The 14,538-nt window shown below is 32.4% G+C and overlaps 1 protein-coding gene across 4 annotated transcripts; it reads right to left on the bottom strand.

Moving 5' to 3' along the window:
• Positions 1 to 21: 21 nt before the first annotated feature.
• LOC100258103 (rhomboid-like protein 15) lies at positions 22 to 12,094 on the bottom strand. 4 transcript variants are annotated; one of them, XM_002267110.5, is made up of 13 exons: positions 11,984 to 12,094; positions 10,385 to 10,550; positions 7,417 to 7,720; positions 6,622 to 6,654; positions 6,440 to 6,531; positions 6,245 to 6,318; positions 3,973 to 4,067; positions 3,830 to 3,899; positions 1,735 to 1,907; positions 913 to 967; positions 760 to 816; positions 438 to 509; positions 22 to 341 (listed from the first exon to the last, which is right to left on the bottom strand). In XM_002267110.5, exons 1-13 carry the CDS (start codon positions 12,005 to 12,007, stop codon positions 336 to 338), a joined length of 1,221 nt encoding a protein of 406 aa, XP_002267146.2. In that variant the 5' UTR covers positions 12,008 to 12,094; the 3' UTR covers positions 22 to 335. The 4 variants fall into 4 exon arrangements, with proteins under 4 accessions (XP_002267146.2, XP_059594872.1, XP_010653213.1 ...); XM_010654911.2 differs by lacking the exon at positions 22 to 341 and having other exon boundaries at positions 426 to 509; XM_059738889.1 differs by lacking the exons at positions 3,830 to 3,899; positions 3,973 to 4,067.
• Between the last annotated feature and the right edge of the window lie 2,444 nt (positions 12,095 to 14,538).

The raw sequence follows: 14,538 nt of genomic DNA, 5'->3' as shown, positions 1-14,538 counted from the left end.
CCGCTGCTAATCCAGGAAAAATTAAACCCTAATCAATATGAATTTTTAAGATGGTAATTTGAAGTTTAGTGAACATGGTGCAGTACAACTTGCATGGTTGCTGTGAACTTCGTTAATTATCTTGAGCTTTTCTCTTGGTAAAATGTCGGTAAAGATTTTTTTCTATTCAGAAACCACATAATCCTAATCCAAACCCAACCCCCCAAAAAACCGGAAAAAGAGAAAATACAAGGGATCAAGCAGAGCAATTTACAGAAGAGAGTAAAGAGATTAACCCAAGCAGACATGATGAGATGGGCAATCAGTAGGATAAGCAGATATCTCCTTTTGCTTCTCTACCCCTGCAAATTCAGATCAAATGGATTTAGTCCCCAGATAATAAACAGAAGAGACCGATAGCCAATGAGATGAAGACAATCAAAGTCTCAAATACACACCTGTTGGCTCAGAATTTCAACCGCTATATTTAGATCTCCATCAGCGGCTGCAAGGGCAACTTCTACCTGTGTCTGAAACAAATCCATATTCTCACTTTAGAATCCCTTGCAACTCAACTGGATGCATACGTGTTTTTTAATGAGTTAGCTTCATCACATGGTTTCTCAGCTATGTTTCTATGTATTATGCCTAAGCAAATTGTGGACCACCTTATTTGAGTAATTTACAACCACCTGAAGTGTTAAAAATATTATAATAGAAAAAGAGAGACAAGAATTCAAAATAGAAACATGAAAAGAACACAGCAGTCCTGATTTTTACCCTTTCAAAACCCATTGATACAAGTTTTTGGATGTCTTCTTCGGACACCAATGAATCCTGCATCCAGACGACAAACAGTAAGTATCTAAGAATCATCAACCTGTAAAGGGAACATGGGAAGCAATCTGAATTATTCTAAAGAAAAAGCAAAACCTGATCGTGTGCATTGCCTCTTGCAACTGCAGCAGCACTATCTACAGATGACCGCCTGAAACATCAATAAATTAATAACATAAGAGAGTTGTTCAACTCCACAAAAGGGAAGCATTCCTGTTGATCATCATAATTCATCACACTGGAATGCATTTGGTAGAGCCTGTGACATGTTCTCAGCATCAATTATAAGGCAATTCAGAACTCAGGTGAGTTATCTGCCAAAATTTCATGGGGAAAAATGCTGTTGGGTCATTTAGATTCATTTCTATTTTGGCAATTTGTAAACATAACTCACTGCTATGTTTGCAAGAAGTTGAGTTCAAACAAATCCCAACAACTCCCACCTTCCCCACACCTCACTCCTTTCAGCCCCACAACCAGAGATCCTGTTCTTATCATTGGGTTCAGAAATCCATATTTTCTTTTCAGAACTTCATTTTTTCCCACCTTTCGTGGGCTCTAATTTTGTTTCCAATGAAGCATACTTGTGTACATAGTTCCAATACATTCAACCTAAAATTCCCTGTGATTGTCTGACGTCAGTTGTTTATGTTTTCATCAATAAAAAACATAACCTTTTTTAAGGTACAAAATATAAGCATATGCAAACAACCATTCTTTTATTCATCCAAATTTTTAGGGATCACAGCTACTCATTTTAGATACTAGGAAAGATTTCCTGAGCAGTAAAACAAGAATTCAATGAGCAAGCTAGAGTTAATTGCCTTGTATCAATTTATCTGGGATACAAAATGAGCAAGTTAATCTTAAGCATACACATTAATGTATTGAGCATGCACCAAAAAATTCTTCCCATACCTTTCATCCAGTACCTGTTGTTGTGTTGTATTTGCTGCCACATCTAAAGAATGGTCTAGGTTGCTATTATCCAATAGTCTAGCCTCTAGAGTAGAATCAGAAGGAGTAGTTTGACTTCGGCTTGAACTTAGAGTCCTTCCCCTCCCAGGAAACCTGGAACTCTCTTGGGTTGCCTACATGTTATTACTCAACTTCTTAGTACAAGAAGAAATCCTAACAAATAGAAAGCATATAAATACAACATCCCCATGTGGTCATGCCTAATCAAGGATTGAAATTTTGATATAGATGCATATATTACTACTGGAATATGGAAATATCAATATTGAAAATTTTCCAAAGAAAATGATGAAAATTACTAATTTTTTTTGATAGGTAAATAGAGCTTGTATTAGAAGCGCCTAGAAATGGTGAAAACAGTACACACGAAGTATACAAACAGAATGCCAAAAAGCTACAAAGAAGACCAAAAAAAAAAAAAAACATTTCCCCTATCTAGACATAAAGCATTCTATAAAGTCAATCATAGACTAAGTATGATCCTCCATAAACACCCTAGCCCAATTTACAAGAGTATACAAAAAGGAAAGTTTTAAAGCTTGGTTTGACCATTCAAAATCATTGAACGCTCTTTCATTTCTTTCCTTCCATAAGGTCCACAATAAGCATAAAAGGGCAGCCCTCCAAGCCTTCTCCCTCCTCTTACCCACAAAGGCGCAATAGTAAGATGACAATTACTATTAAAACATGAAATTCTGAAATGAAATTTTAATGGGGGTTATGACATGCAATAAACCATCACTTAAAACTCAAAAGATTATTAGAAGAATACATACATGAAAACTTATGATGCCCGGACTCTCTTGACTTCACCTAGTGTCATGTCAACACCATATCACATGGTGTAGGCAAGTGATTCTTGTCAGATACTCCTATTTGGTTTGGATACGACAATTCGGTTTTAATCGATTTCATTGTTTTACTTTCAACTTTCTTTGCTAGTAGTTACTTATAAAAATGGAGTCTGTTGGGAAATGAATTTTTACATGATATTTAAGGACGAGAAAGAAAAAATAGAGACAAAAAGAAAAGGGGAGTATTTTTTTATCAAGAATATCTTTTCTTATGATTAATTTCTATGGAAGATTGAGATTAGGAAAGTCATGATGTTGGGAAAGTTCCTAATTTAGGTGTTAGGAATTTTGTATATATATGTCAGTCACTGTACAAGCTATAGATCAAGGAAATTTTTTTTATACCTTTCATTCTTCCATCTCTCTTCTTCTACAATTTCTAATTATTTTTTCCTTTTTGTGTCCAAGTGTCTATACCCATTATTTATATTCCTTTTACCTGAGTCTCCATATCCTAAAATTTGGAGATGTGAAGGATCATACACCTATGCACAACCACACCCAAACCCATGCAAGATAAGTATATGATTTATAGAGTGAAAAAGTTGCATATCTTAACAAAGGATAAATGTCATGTATTTGAACACTTAAGTATCATAAAATATTTGTTTCTTTAGGTAAACATATAGTTTTTAGAAGAAATAAAATGACTTCAAAGAAATAAAAAATAAGTTAGTATGAACCAGTGTATTTTTCATGTACTCAATTAAAATAATTATCACTCTAATCTAGTGCTATGGGTGAAGGGTAGAACTTGGGTTAGACCTCTAATCTAATCAGACCTGCCTGAGCTGCAACCTTAATCTTTAGCTATTAAAATATGACAAAGGCCAAAACTTAACCTAGCCCTAGGGATATGGATAATTCAGCGCTTTGGTGGAGGCTTCCACAAATACCATAAGTCCATGGGCAAAACTGGGTTAAACTGAAAGACCCACAACCATCAAAAGCCAGTGGAAACTGCATTGCAACTGTTAAATGTAAAGAATGGAACAATGGTTCCAAGAATATTGGATTGTTTTGCTAAAGCAACATAATTAATCACAGTTGAATCTATGCATGGATGTAGAAATACTTCAAGAGCCAAAAATGGAAACTATTTGTTCCATGGCAGGCGAAGGTACATAGATAATGCACTAAAATGTGAAAGAATAGATTTACTTTGGTGGAAGACTTGATACCTGGGTAGACATTCCCCTTTGTGGCATCCAGGAAGAAAGGTTTCTCCATATATTTCCAGATATTAAGCCACTGTTTTATTTAAAGAACTTAAATGAGGACTCCTGGTGGAAAAACAAAACCAGAAGCGAAAAAGAGAAACTACCTGGGTGAAGTATTTGAGCTTGAATGTGTAGGAATGTAAGCTTGAGGGTTGCCACCAGTGCACAAAATAAATTTTGGTCGCCTCACACAACTTGACTGAAAATTAGAAATTAAAAGCTCATAATTTTATTTGGGGACTACCCATCAAATAAAAGATATTTTTATTCAAGGACCAAATATTTTAACTGAGAGAGCATAACAACAGGTTTGTCTCAAATATACATAGAATTGCAATGTAATGCAAAACATGTTTAAATTTTTATAGTTACCATGATATATTGCACAAGTTCATCTTGGCAAAGAAAAGAATTTATCATTTTCTTAATGATTTATCGTGCAAAGAAAAAAGGGTATTCCATGGTGAGAATGGGAGAAGCATCAAGAAGTGGGTTAGAGATCAATAAGAAGGCTTGATTACATTCTGCAAGAACCTAACAAAATAACAATCAGTATTATCATTCAAATTACCTCATGAAGTATTTGACATCAACAACATAAAATCTAATATTAGCCTGTCAAAAATCACATCTTCAATTAAAGTCATGTCCATCAGATGTAACAAATGATCTACTCTATTAACTACATTTATGTAAACTTACTTATGTATTTATTTATTTTTGATAAGTTACATTGGCATAAACTTACAATTATTCAACACTAGCATTTAAACAAGAAAGTTGTCACTCTGTATAAATGACATTCCTGGTTTTAAAGGAAATGATAATATTTTTTTAATAAAAAAATAATAATAATAACAAGCATAAAGAACCAGAGGCAGAGGGTCCCTGTAACAAATGCTTTAGATATTGGTAAAGTCTTGTGGAACTCATCAAAATCCCTGATAGTACAATATTATCATTACAGGTCAATAGAAGAACCGCTCAGTAGCACCATAAAATCACATATGAAATTTATGAACACAACCCTGCAACTTAATTAAAATGATGCCAAACAAAGTGCTTAGACTTTATATTTAATGTGCATGTGGAAATAAGTGGAAAACAGTGCAGCTAATTCCATAAGAGGGCTTGACCAAGTTTAGAGATCACATTTTTCAAAATCAACCATATAATTTATCCATCTAATTACTAGATTATTTCCAGCACAATTTGACCAATGCTCTTAGTGACAGAATATACTGTGACTGGCCAGACCTTTTTATGCAACGCTCTACTCAAAAGGAAAATGAACTTTGCTCCTTTAGCCACTAGGCACTCCAATGGTTTGGGAGAAGGAAAAAAGACTCATCTTTTGTTGCTTTTGGCATGAGATGATTAATACAAAATGTCATCTATCAATGAACAGTGGATTGAAGGTGTTCTTAGGATTGCTTTGTTTTTCTCTCCTCTCCTATCAGCAATTCTAATCCTTTCATACAAAAATTCACTGTTCATACTGAACCACTTGCAGAATCAAATCCAGTTCCATAAGATTCTATACCAGCTATGCATTCTCCATGCATCTGTGCTGGAGATGTCCCTAATGCTATGGGCTTTGGCTTGTGTACATACAAAATAATGAATGGGATTGTGAAAATCCTTTCACCACCAATGCAAAAGGATGTGTCAGAAAGAATGGAGCACTGCTCCACTCTGCTGCATTCCATATAATAAGCAAACTTTTTTCCGTAGAATTCAAACATATGGACACAAAATACAATCCTGGGTTTTTGTTATGTTAAAAGGCCACCATTAATTATATTTGTCCCAAATCTACCATTTGGATATTTAAACAATGAAATTGATATCATAACCAGAGGCAGATTTTGATGTCTCATGGAAATGAAATCATTCTATGGCATTTTATCACCATTTGAATAAGTACATTATGTTAAGGGCACAACACTGTAATCATGGAAATGAAATCATTCTATGGCATTTTATCCTCCATGTGAAGGAGTTCATTATATTAAGGGCACAGCACCGTAGTTATAATTCCAGGAAATAATGTCCATTTATGTCCCTACCACTAATTCCATCTCCACTCTAAAGTATCATTTATTGCCTTTAAATACTATGGTACAAAAATGGAGATATTCATTTCCATATGGTATCCAAATCACTCTAAAACTGCACTAAGATTTTGACCAGACCAAGAGGCCTCACGAAAGATATCACAGCAAATTACAGAAACCCAAGTACATATATAGCTCAGATGGTAAACATGTGAGATATGGGTACAGTCCAAAAGATAATATAGGGCATGAACTCTATAGAAAAACTGGAAGGAAGAATTATTTCATCAACAAATCCAGTTCCTGAAGAAGTACTTACAAGTAATGAGGATGACTCAATGGCAGAATAGAATGAGGTTCCAGGTATTAGAAAGTTGAATAACCCATAAGTATCTGAAACACACAAAACATTTTCTGTTTTAGAATTTCTACTAGCTTCCTTCAAAATATTAACAAGCCAAAAGAATAGAGTCATGAAGTTAGTAATGTATTTAAACACAATGGAGAAACAGACATGCAAATCCGGACAAAATGCCACATAGGTGTCCAAGCAATGAGACATTCGTCATAAGAAGCTGGAACACTACCAATAGGATCCATGCATACCTGAAACAACAATTTCAAATAAAATGCCACATGTTAAAGGAATTCTAAATGAATAAAAGGAAACATCAGCAAGCATGTTGCTACATTTACCATTTAGCAGGAACATTAAAGAGTCCAAACACACTGCAGGAAAGAAGACGTGATCAGTAGTTGAAGATTGAAATAACTTCATACCGTCTATTGGAGAAATCAAAACTCAAAATTAATTAGTTGCATCAAAGAATTCACTCTTGACAGAAATGCATGCGAATGTGTTTACATGTGTACATCTAATCTTGCAGGTGCACAAGATTCAACACTTAAGTTGCAAATTCTCAATTCCCAGGCATCGGCTGATACTAGACTGTTGACAACATTAGCAGAGATCACAGTTTCTGCAAATATCCTGTGCAAAACATAGGAGTTCTAACTCCCATTTTTGCGGCAGGTGTGGATGATTCCTTCTGGTCTTAACCCTGTCAGAAATGCTAATTTCTTATCTAAGTTCTAGTTTATTTCATAAAAAGGGGAACACTTTAGATGATTTATGAAATAACTAGTTCTGCATTTTTTTTTTTTAAAAAAGAGACTGGTAAAATATTCAGGGATGTTTATGTCATTTTAGAACGAGCAAAAAAAATTTGGTTTCTTCTCTCTTGCTCAAAAAGATGCAGAATTGCTAAATTATGAGGTTACTTCAAAAAGATGCAGATGCAGATGCAGAAAAAATGAACTTTACTAAAAGTGGTAAGTAAGAGTTAAGTGCTATTTCAAAAATTCCATATACTTTGACCAATGAGAATGCCAATTCAAGGAAATTTCAGCTCTCAAGAATTAAAAGTCTCAGCATATGAACCGGATGGAATGCCAAACAAGTACTTAATGATCGAGATGGAGAAAACTAACCTTCTAGTTTGAGCTCCACTCAGACTTGTCTCTATAACAATCATAGAAAATAAAATTCCTGAGAAGCCTATTGCACACTCGTTCATGAGATAGTGATATGAATAAAAAGGATTATAGGCTACCAGTGATGCAATAAGAACATGGAAAATGGCATTGCTTGTTGCCAATAAAACTATCATGTAAAACAAGCGAACAGATCCCATGATTCTCTCCAGCTCAGAACCCAGAGGAACCAACGCCATCATATTGAAAAGAACATGCAGCAGAGAACCATGAAAGATAATGGCGGTATAAATCCTGTATACTGTCAGAGAAAAAGAGTAAGATCCATGACCATAAGGGCACCACTAATTACAGTTGCATACAAGACAGACATAAATCATTTTTTGAAGACCAAGAATTATTAAGTATGACAAATGCATTACATCGGAAGTAAGACGAACAGGGGAAAAAAACAAACAAAGACTACAAAACATCCACAATTATTTCGCCCTTCACAGTTTTTTTTTTTTTCTTTCGCTTTGCAATAAAACAGTGAAACTTCTATCAACAATCAGATCTGGTCAAGGACTAAGCACTGAACTGTATTCAGATTTTTGTAATCATGGACATTTTAACTAACAAAATCAGCACTGGAAAATGCAATATAAGGCTGCTAGCTCGAGGCTGCATATTCTGGCATAACTTTAACTAGGCTGAACAAAGGCTGCTTGGCCGGATTGAGCTAGGCTCAAGGTTTTGGCGGTTGACTTTGGATGAGCTAGGCCAAGCCCAACCCAACATTAAGAACCCATAGATTTAGGCAACAGCTCAAAATGCAGATTATCCTTGATTATAGACTACTTCTGAATGTAGTACCCAACCATTTACACAAGGAATATATTCCTAGTGAAGATCCATGATAGAAAATTTTCAATCCAATTGGAGAGGCATTATAACAACTTATGAAGTTATCATGCAATTAAGGTTGTTTTAATATTAGTGTTAGAGAGAGAGTAGATCTCCATGGCAAAAAAGTTTCAATCCAATTGGAGGGGCATTGTAACAACTTATGAAGTTACAATGCAATTAAGGGTGTTTTTAATAGAGATAGATAGATAGATTGACAAGTTGGTTGGCTGAATAGTGGCAAAATGGAAGTTGAAATTACCCTTTTAACCTTCACTTTTCTACTTATGTTAGAATGAAAGGTAATGACGTTTTTGAAACTCCAAATTGCTGTAAACTATTCTACAATTTTATCCTCCAAACCTGGCACTTTGCTATACACTTCTGCTCCTAATGAAAACCCTTACACATTAAACAAAATAAAATGTGATTAACACACTCAAAACCTTTTTTTCTTTTTAATTTTATTGGAAACAGAAATGTATCAAATATGTACAAAAAGTACATGAGAAGGATGAGGAGTCCTGTCCACAGCTACAAAAAGCTGAAAAAAAATGACTCCGCAACAAAGAGGAATTGGAAGCAATAAGTGATAATTGTATAGCAAGTTTTTGAGGTAATGGTCGAGAGCTTCATTCATAGCTTTAACGTGGGGTCTACGAAGTATCCTGGGTTGGAGATTTCTCATTTACTATTCGTTGATGATACTTCGTTACTCTATGATGTGAATGGGGAGCAGTTGTCATATTTTGGTTATAAACTTTGCTTTCGGGCTATTTATGGTTAAATGTCAACTTGGAAAAGAGTGAGGTTGTTTCTTAGGGACTGCCAAGAATGTGGCTAACATGGCATCTATGCTTAGGTGCAAATTGGCCTTCTTTATATTACATATATGGGTTTACCAGTGGGGATTCCTTCAAGTCTAGATGTGTTTGAAACCTGGAGGCAGAGCCTAGGTGATTGGTGATTTGTTTCTTGAAAAGGACTAGTTATGAACAGAAATCAGCATTTGTTGACATTGTCATTATGTTAATATGAAAATTGAAACATTAAGTGGCTATACAGCAAAATGAAATAGTTAAATATTAATTATCTTTATGCTTTAAGAATTAAATTTTTTTTATCAAAAATGAAGAATATTGTATTAATAGTAGTAAAGATACAAGAGAAGGACGAAAAGTCCTTCCCTCAAAATACAGAATCTGATCAAAGTAAGAATACATCCCTCTATAGAATTAAATAAAGATTCTTAATTCTAATCACTTTAAGAATTAAATAATTTTAATTATTTGAATAATCATGACTAAGTTAGCTACTTAATCTGGGATTTTGTGCAGGTTATAGTTTCTATAAACCTATAACCCATGACATTTCACTTCCACAATAAATGTCATTTAATAACTATCTTAGACTAAATGATCATGCTAATTATTCAAAATGACATAATAGAATTGTCTTGCGATAAAATTACACACTAGTACTATGTGACACTAATCAGACATAGACACTGGATGCTTCATTCACCTAAATATTTTTCAAAAAATACAACACATGCTTCATAAATTTGTTGCACCAGCAATGGTTCTAATCATAAGGTTTCTTTGCATATGGCTGCAAATACTGAATAAGTGAAAAAGCAGAGACTCTTAAACTTCAGTACTAGAAAGGGAATGTGCATATTGGCCTTATTTAGGCTCAAAATTATACAAAACAATTACTTCTTGTAAAGTGCATCAAGAGAATGAGATCATGAAACATTTATGAGCTACTAGTAATATTAATGCAACATGCTCAGCAATAATTAAAAGGTAAAGGATAATTTACTGTTAGACAAAAGCAATGCATGCTAAAGGACAAAAAATGTTACTTATAAAAAGCACGAATGAAAAGCATGCAGTGTTAATAAGGACTTATTTTAAATAATTCATAAACTCCATAAATGAAGGACTGCAGTGAACAATGAAGCAATTACAGGACTATGCAAGAAGTAGCAAAATTCTTATGTGAAGGATGATGAGATAGTTGCTTAAAAAAATAGTTCCATTAATATTTTCTAAGAGGAATGCGTTGGAGTTTTTACCTTGGAATTGGGATATAATTGCAGATGGAGAGAAGCATATTTCGACAAAGGAGTCATACCCAACCAAAAGGCAGACCAAGTATATAATAGAACAGATAATCACAACTGCAGAAGTGAGAAAAGGGATATTGTCCCACCACTGCCCAAACCTAGTACGCAATCCTGCCTGTAAAACCAGCACCAAAGTAAAAGTATTTATTAGTGTTTTTTGGATAGATAAAGAAAATGTACTGATGATAAAGAAGGTATACAAGATGTAAAAAGTATTTATTAGCACTTACAGGTACATGATCTTATTAAAATAGTTCCTTTTTTAAATATGGGAAAACTGTAGATGTTCCAATTGAATTGTACTTGTCCTAACTACATATTCCAGCAGATATATAAGACAAATTTGAAATTGGTGAAGAGTGGGTATTTTATTCTTGAAGGGAAGGAAAAAGGGCATTGCTGTGCCAGTCAGAATGAGGAGTTGGATGTGTAGCATTCGCTCCAAAGTAGAAGAATATATATTCCATTGCAGAAGTTCAGGCAAGGCCTAATTCAAATCCCAGTAAGCACAAAGCAATTCAGTCAAACAATGAGGTGCTGACATATTTGATGGCTCCTTCATATGGGAAGGTTTTTAATACTAGTTACTAAGCTTCTGCATCACATTATCCATTTCAATTCATTTTCCCAATCAACTAGGAAAGGAAAAATATCACATTTGCTCAACACAATAAAAAATGCCAGTATGCAGCTCTCCTTATAACCATATAAATAACACTCAGTGGAAGCTTCATTACAGCACTATCCATTTATCATCCAGTAAAATGATTATCTTAGATCCATATGTATGAACTCCTCAAGAGACAAAACATCAAAACCTTTTATAATTATCCTGATAAATAGTAATTGAAAGGGATTAGTTTAACAAATCAAATTATTTAAGTTGACATCAGGGTTTCACTCTCCAATTGCAATGTGTTTAATAACAGCTCTAACAGCTCTAACATCTCCTACGTTTTTCCTAATCACCAGCACATAAGTATTTAACCCAACTCCACCATGCCGCCTTGCACTAATCACTAGCAGTTTTATTTTTTCTATCCTCACTAACCAAAATTCTGAGATTCAAATTTTAATTTCTTTCTACCAACATTTTCTCAGCAACCAAACGGAGCTCAATTGAACCAAATAGCAGAAAAACGACCACAGCCAGGTGTAAAAAAACATAACAATTGACTTTATCCATAAATAGCATCGTTTCACCAATACAAAGCACGAATCTTCAAGTCAACGATTCAAATCTCGAACACGCATTTCTATACCGTTCCTAACAACTGAAAGAAACTTAGGGCTTTCTGGCAAAACCACAAAACCTCAAAACCTAATTTCTCCGTTTGTCTGCCTTGAAATTGTCAGCTTCTTTTGTCTGCCTAGAAATTGTCAGCGAAAACCAAAGAAGAAGAAAGAAAGAAAGAAAACCAAAACAACTTGGAACTTTCAACTCAATCAGTCATGAGAAATTCTAAATGTACTAGGCTTTCATTTTATTTTCTTCGCTTTTCCCATCATTTCTCAGCAACCAAACAAGGTACATAGATCAGAGATTACCTCAGAAACAATGTTGGGTCTCATTTCTTTTCTTTTCCTGTAGTTTCTTCTCTGTGATTTGATTTCTTGGAAGTAACCACCAACTACTGCTCTATTTATAATTAATTATATTATATATGATCGGGTGTTCTAGAAATCCCATTCGGAGCCCCACCAAACTTCCGGGTCGGGCAGTCCGCCCTTTAACCCGACCCTCTATCAACCACCCAAACATTAAGGTACATTCTTTTCAATTATTCTATATCGAATGATCCTTGGATTTTCCAATTTTATAGTATGCTGATGAAGTCTGGAATAATTAACAAGGAAGCATCCTGTTTTCGGATAAAAACAAGAGAGAATCATTGTTTAGGGTTTGAAAATATTAATATAAATATTCTTTTTATTATTTTTAATAATAAATAATATATATATATATATATATATATATATATATATATATATATATATATATATATTTGTTATTATTTTCTTTATATATGATAAATATATATATTTTTTTTCTTTCAACTTTAGTCCTTTACTTATTGCTGTTATTATTATTATTATTATTAGAAGTTTTTAGTATTTTCTAGTATAATCATGATATATTTATTATACATATTATCAATTTGACATTTATCATCAAATAAAAATATTTATTTATTTATTTATTTTTCTCCTTTTAACACATATAATTAGAAAAGAAATTACTTCTCATGAAAATAAATTATAAGAATTTCTGATTTTTGTTTGTTAATAAATTATAACTTTTATTTATTGATAAGTTACATATTTTTAATATAATTAAAAAATTAAAATAAAAACATTTTGAAAAATAATTAAACAAAATTAACGAGGGAGGGCACAACAAGGTAGGTATGGAAAAATCTTAAACTTAGTGGCTTTAGTTTTTTTTTGGTGCTAATTTTTGGTTTAAAATTAGGCACATATGGAAAATTCTCAAACTTTTTAGTTTTGGTTTTTCTTTGGTGTCAATATTTGGTTTAAAATTAGAGAATCAATTGAACACTCAAATTAATAGCATCATTATATGATATCCTTAAAATCAATGTGGATTTATATTATAAAAAGAAAATTGTGAGTATAGCTGTTTGGTCATCTTCTTAAGGAAGTAATTGGTTTTACTCAAAAATTAGTATGAATAAATGCTTATCAATTTAATTAATGATTATGAACTAATGTATGACGTACATTTTGGGTGAGAAATCCTTTGATTTACGAGCTCCATTTTCGGTGAGATTTCCTTGATTTATGAGCTCCATTTCGATGAGAAATTCGTCCATTTTTCCTATGATAAATCCTTTTATTTCTAGCGAGAAATCCCTCTATTTGTATATCATGTTCTTGTGAGAAATTCATCTTTCATTCCTACGACACTTAAGCTTTATGAGGAATGAGAGATGTTGAACCTAGAAGGAGGTGTTGAAGACCCATTTCCAATTGCAAAGAAAGAAGTGTTCAAGAGCCGGATTTAAGACGAACCTGGAAGAAGAAGAAAAAAAAGACTCGAAGTGATAACGAATGAGGCAAAAGAAGAAAAAGAGTTGTTTGAAATTGTTGTGTAGTATTTTTTTTGAAAACTTGTTCTTAGTTGTTATTTGAATTGACTTTTGGAAAGTTATAAGTATGGTTTGAAATTTCAGAATTTTTCGACGAAATATCGCCGATATATGTTTTGGTTATTGTAGGTTCGATATGATATTCCATACCAATTATCAATCAACCAATTTGTCATCGATTTTTCAAAAATTTCGCCAAAATATGGTCATTTATCAAGAAATTTCCTAATATTTTCAGTGGTCAACTCAGTGAGTTGCCTGCCCCTTCAAATTTGAAATATCAAATTATTTACTTTTTTCAAGCCTTGTTACCACTGGTCAAGTTCACATTTCTAATATATGTTCACAATAAATTTGTTAAAGCTCATTATTAATAATTAATTAATTAATTATAATTATAATTATTTTACTTTAAATTTTAATTAATTAATTAATTAATATATAAAAACCATCATTATAATTTTCTTAACAAAAATTTTTTTTAATATAATTTATATGATAAATAAATATAAAAACATAAATATTAAAAATTATATATGCATTATTGTTTATTTTATATTATTGAATGCATTTGAATTAAATAAATTATAATTTTAATATTAAATGTATAATCATTTATCTCATTAATCCTATTTTAACAAATTACTATCACTTCACTTTTAAATTTTTATATTTATCCTTTTAATTTTGAATGTTTTTATTTTAAAATATTAAAAATTAAAAATATAAATTTATTAAAAAAAATACTAAAATAAAAAAAATAATAATATAGTTCTAATATTTTATAAATTAAAATTAATTTGATTAGATAAATAATAAATTATTAAGATCGATTTATCCTAACTTATTGATATTTTTCTCTTTAATCATATCTTTATCTATTACACTTAGAAAATAACTTTAACATATGTATTTTTATTTATTTTATCATTTTTTGGAGTTTTACCGATATTTTTGTCAAAATATCTACCGATATTTCTCCGATGTTTCTGA

Source organism: Vitis vinifera, chromosome 8 (assembly GCF_030704535.1).
Source record: "Vitis vinifera cultivar Pinot Noir 40024 chromosome 8, ASM3070453v1".
NCBI lineage: Eukaryota > Viridiplantae > Streptophyta > Magnoliopsida > Vitales > Vitaceae > Vitis > Vitis vinifera.
Note: the sequence above shows the minus strand (reverse complement) of the source record. Positions and strands in the feature narration are given on the sequence as shown.

Excerpts from the sequence above, each read along its gene's own strand:
- LOC100258103 (XM_010654911.2), bottom strand. The coding sequence starts at position 12,007 with ATGAGACCCAACATTGTTTCTGAG. Across the intron at positions 7,721-10,384 it reads AATTATATCCCAATTCCAAG|TATACAGGATTTATACCGCC; the intron begins GTAAAAACTCCA and ends TTTCTCTGACAG. Across the intron at positions 817-912 it reads GAGGCAATGCACACGATCAG|GATTCATTGGTGTCCGAAGA; the intron begins GTTTTGCTTTTT and ends GTCTGGATGCAG.